This window comes from Vigna unguiculata, chromosome 5 (assembly GCF_037176805.1).
Source record: "Vigna unguiculata cultivar grain cowpea cultivar isolate G323 ecotype 2 chromosome 5, ASM3717680v1, whole genome shotgun sequence".
Classification (NCBI taxonomy): domain Eukaryota; kingdom Viridiplantae; phylum Streptophyta; class Magnoliopsida; order Fabales; family Fabaceae; genus Vigna; species Vigna unguiculata.
The window spans coordinates 40,376,377-40,381,366 of record NC_140796.1 but is presented as its reverse complement, the minus strand read 5'-3'; the positions used below and the strand labels follow the sequence as shown (position 1 = coordinate 40,381,366).

The window sequence follows — 4,990 nt, the reverse complement described above, 5'->3', positions numbered from 1 at the left end:
TAATGTATCACCTAATATTTTCACATGTAAAACTGTGAAGTAACTACCACAACCTTGTTATTCTTCTTTAAAAAAGTAAAAGTGTAACTCAACCTCAGTTTATTCTTCTTTCTAGAAATCTAACTCCTTCTCACAGTCTATTCTTTTCTTACAGCTTATTCTTTTTAAAAAATAAGTCTAACTCAATTAGATAATTTCCCATAACCATGTAAATCTTACTCTGGTTCAATTCCCATTCCAAACATTTTCTGTACCTACTTGGTATTTTCCATGTCTTTAATAGTTTTACAACATAATATTTTACTCTTAACAGGAGGAAATTAAATGAATATCTCAGAAACATCCATTTCACTGCATAATATACATGCAAATGCCATACAAGCATAACTACATACCCCAGAAAAACGATATAATATATGAGCAATAAAAGAATACATGTTTTCCAGATGCAAAAGTTGCACGAATAAGCTTTTAAGTACCAAAACCTCTATATTATCTAAAGCTGCTCTAATAGAAATCCTACAAACTAGAATAAAGCAGCTGAAATGTTAACTTAGAAACCACATCTGGCACAATTATAATACTTGCCACCTTCTAAACAAAGTAACGTGATGCAACTATATGCTGAAACTGGAAGCACTTATAGCTAAGACAACAAGAACTACATCGGCTAGTTTTGCAATATGGTTTTTATCAAAACCCAATGACATAACAATGAAATAATGAGTGATCTATGTAGCCCGCTACAAAAATGCATAACCTGTAATGTCTAAATCGTGAAACTGCTTAATGCTTTTAAGCAGTTTTCTTGTTTGGCTCAAAGACATACTTCATCAGTGATTCCTTGATGGAAAGAAGCTCAGGAAACTCTGTCTTCAATTTGGTTCCATCCATCTCATTGTTGCTCCGTTGAGCCACGATCACCTTAGCTTGCTCTTCAAGGTTGAAGTTGGCCCACTTGAAGCTTGGATCAATGTAATCCCTGTACATCTCAAGAATCTCATTGTGGCTCACTGCCCCAGGATTTGTGAAGTTCCAGATGCCCCTCAAGTTTCGCTTCGCCATCTCAATCGAAATAGGCAGAAGTTCATCCAAAACGGTCATGCTGTTTGGAATATTGACGACTTTGTTATAACGAGAAATTTTGGTGATGAAGTTACGTGGATTACTCAAGTCGGATGAAATTGGCATGCGAACCCTCAGGGTGCACACATTGTCATATTCTTTCAAGAGCTCTTCAACCTGATAAAAATTTACATCCAATTATAAGATATAATTGCAAGAATAACGGAAGGGAATGAGGCAATAACATGTAAGTGAGCTTACCATAGCCTTAGTTTTGGAATAGAAAGAACCCATGAAATTGGGTTTGTCTTCCTCCTTAAAGCCAATGCCAGAACCCTCTGGATGAGCTTCATCGTACTCAAATATGCACCCAGTAGCATAATTTATCATCAAGATTCCATGCTCTTTGCTGACATCAGCCAATGTTAAAGTCCCAGCAACGTTGGTGCGGATGGTTTCTGTTTTATGGGATTCACACCAATCAACATTGGGTCTGCCAGTCACTCCTGCAGCATTAAAAATGTGAGTAGGCTTCACATTCTGAATATCAGCCACAAGTGATGTACGATCCTCTAGGCGCCCTCTTCCATATTCATAGGAAATCCCTTGTTTTTCACACAATTTCCCCAGCAAACCCCCAATCCAACCTGTTCTTCCATAGATCAAGAACTTCAGAGGAGGCTTCTGAGAAGAGCTAACATTCTTGGATGATGGAACCACCATGTGAGTATTAGTTGAGACATATGATGCAGGTTTTTCTTCATCAGTTCCATCCAAGTGTCTCTCCAATCCACCGGGCATCATCAGCATCCTTGGATGAGGAAGCAATGCACCACTGACATCACCCCACCAATTAGGATTGTTGATATACCAGTCCATGGTTTTCTTCAAGCCCTCTTCCCAAGTGGTCCTCTCAGACCAACCCAAGACCTTCAGCTTTTCATCATCAAGAAAGTATCTCTGGTCATTAAATGGTCTGTTCTCCACAAATTTTATACTAGTCTCTGAGTCCATCTTAAAAAGCCTGCATATATCTTTGGCAACATCAATAACTCTCCTTTCCTTCTTAGTACCAATATTGTAAACATGCCCAACCTCTCCCTTGTGCAGGATAAGTTCAAAAGCCTCTGCAACATCTTCACAATATAAATAACTCCTTACATTAGAACCATCCCCATGGATTGGAAGAGGCTTGCCTTGCATGGCCAGGAGTATGAACTTTGGAATTAACTTCTCAGGAAACTGATTCGGCCCATAAACATTGTTCCCACGTGTTGTGATCACAGGTAACCCATATGACCTGCCATATGCCATGACAAGCATTTCTGCCCCAGCTTTTGTTGCAGAGTAAGGATTCGTGGGAAGTAATTGAGAAGCCTCGTGGTTTCCAACAACAGCATCCTCATCTGTCTCTCCATAGACCTCATCAGTGCTCACATGGATGAACCTCTTGATCTGGCCCGTTACCTTGCAAGCTTCTAAAAGGACATGAGTGCCATATATGTTGTTCTTGGTGAACTCAAAGCTGTTGCCAAACGAGTTGTCAACATGGGTTTGAGCAGCAAAGTGCATTATTGTGTCAATGGACTCGGTAATGAGTAGGTAGTTGACAAGATCAGCACTCCCAATATCTCCCTTCACAAACTTGAAATTGGGAGATGATTTTGAAGGAATGAGGTTCTTCAGATTTGAACAGTAATCAAGCTTGTCAAGAACAACAATTTTGTACTGGGGATAACTCCTGATAAGCCGGTTGGCAACATGAGATGCAATGAATCCAGCAGCTCCAGTAATGAGGATATTTTTTGGTGTATGCGTAGCCATGTCAACCAACTTCTACAATAAAAATAAGGGAAAATCCCAAAATTCATATCAGAATCACAATCATCAAAAAATAAACAAAGTAAGAACAAAATATCCATTTTGTATTAAATCACACATCAAGCAAAGGATTGCCTAACTTATCCAAAGTACAAATGGGTAAAAACCTACATACAGTACCATAGGTTCAGTTTCTTTCTAGTGTTATCCCATCAAATGGGGGCTCCACTGTGGAAATATGCATGATAAAGAATCCCATTAAAGGTGATTGCATCATATTAAGGTGAAACTCCAAATATGATTTGCAATCAGAACCCCAATTTTGGATAAGTTTAAGTTAGACAGCCCCATTAAAGGTTAGCCAGTTTAGCATAAGCATTTAAGAGAGTAACACGAGGAAATCAACCAACGACGATAGATGTTATGGTAATCTTCAGCATTGCACGAGGTGATAGTTTGAAACCTCCCTGCCCTGTGTGCAGGGTTAAATGAACCATGAGGATAGTGTCCATTTGATGGTAAATGAAATGATCCAGAGGGTATAGCAGGTTCACACAAGTCCAATGGAAAGAGTAAAACAAAACAACCAAGGGATTATGGGAACATATATTCTTGATCCGGTTTCTTAGAGATCAAAAGTACAAAAACAAAAACAGACAAGGGAATTTTGTTATCGTTATTATTCTGCAACCAACTTTCAGGAAAACAACGAACAATGAAATAGTTAAACTTCAACTCTACCTTGGTAATGAATACAAAAGGTAGATAAATAAATAAACAAATAAACAAGATCATAATAAAAAGACATTAATAAACAAAATATGACTCAGATTCCACACTAACGCTACGAAATGCAATGAAATCGTCACAAACCAATTACCATTGCTAAGAATAACAAATCAAGCACAGATCTGATTATTTCACAACATTAAACCGAAACGATCACGTGGATCAAGACCCAAGGGAATCACCAAACAAAAATACCCTCATAATCATCACAGATCCAACAAAAAGAGCATCACCCAGATCACAAAAAATCGCGCATTAGCCCAAATATCAAATATTTACGCAGCAAATTTCAGAAACACCAAATGGGGCCAGCGGCACCCAGATGATACAGAAATAGAGAGAGAAACAGGGGAAAACAGAGGAATAAGAAAAACAACTTACGAATTGTAGACCAGTGAAGCGAAAAAGGAGAAAAGACGAAGGCAAGAAAAAAATTCTTCAGAAAGAGGAAGATGGAAAATGGTAGTTCTCAGATTTAGATTTGGACTCTACACACTTTGTATGTATATATATATACACACACTCTGTATGAAAATATGATCAACAACGAGTTTGAGACAGTTAAGGGGAGCCAGAGGATCATATAAAATAACTAAAATACCCTTTCAGATTGGTGTATTTACGAGGGTCCCACCTCCCATTTTATTTCTAATTGTATGAATTAAACTAAATTCCATTTCATTTATGACATTTGTCTTATGATTAGCCTTGTTGTTTGTAGATTGATTGCATGCCAGAGTGTAGATTAGACTTTTGTTTTCTCAAAATTTCTTTCTTTTAAAAGAAATTTCAACAATGTGAAGTATCACATTCTGATTTTCCATACTCTCTCTGTTATCTCTAAAATTAAGTATATTTCACGTAATTTTATAATTATTAGAAGAATCTCTCACAATTATCTCATTCCTTTTAAGTTTATTTTTAATTATCTACTCAATCGGAATATAAAATTTTAGATTGTATGTTATAATTTTAATTTTTATAAATATATTCTAAATCTAATATTATATGTTAGTTTTACTAAAAAAATATTTTATTTCCTCTAAATAATTAAGAAGAGAAATATATTGATTATTTAAGAACATTTTACATTTACCATCTTTTATATCATCTAAGAAATCAAGATTTTCAAAAATAAATAAATAAAAGATTCATTTTTCGTCTAGTATTTTATTCTCTTTCAATCTAATTGTTGTATTAAGTAGCTTATATTTTATTGCTACTTAAGTAAAAAAAAATACAAAATATTAAAATTGTGAAGAATAATTCTTTTTAAATCACTCTACTAGTAAATTGAACATATACTTCTGAAAGA

At 35.8% G+C, this 4,990-nt stretch overlaps 1 protein-coding gene across 2 annotated transcripts; it reads right to left on the bottom strand.

Moving 5' to 3' along the window:
- Positions 1-392: 392 nt before the first annotated feature.
- Positions 393-4,213, bottom strand: LOC114183660 (trifunctional UDP-glucose 4,6-dehydratase/UDP-4-keto-6-deoxy-D-glucose 3,5-epimerase/UDP-4-keto-L-rhamnose-reductase RHM1). Of its 2 annotated transcripts, none has more exons than XM_028070749.2 (3): positions 4,057-4,213; positions 1,327-2,901; positions 393-1,242 (listed from the first exon to the last, which is right to left on the bottom strand). In XM_028070749.2, exons 2-3 carry the CDS (start codon positions 2,887-2,889, stop codon positions 796-798), a joined length of 2,010 nt encoding a protein of 669 aa, XP_027926550.1. In that variant the 5' UTR covers positions 2,890-2,901; positions 4,057-4,213; the 3' UTR covers positions 393-795. The 2 variants fall into 2 exon arrangements, with proteins under 2 accessions (XP_027926550.1, XP_027926551.1); XM_028070750.2 differs by having other exon boundaries at positions 1,327-2,898; positions 4,057-4,196.
- Positions 4,214-4,990: the final 777 nt, after the last annotated feature.

Excerpts from the sequence above, each read along its gene's own strand:
- LOC114183660 (XM_028070749.2), bottom strand. The coding sequence starts at position 2,889 with ATGGCTACGCATACACCAAAAAATATCCTCATTACTGGAGCTGCTGGA. Across the intron at positions 1,243-1,326 it reads ATTCCAAAACTAAGGCTATG|GTTGAAGAGCTCTTGAAAGA; the intron begins GTAAGCTCACTT and ends AATTTTTATCAG.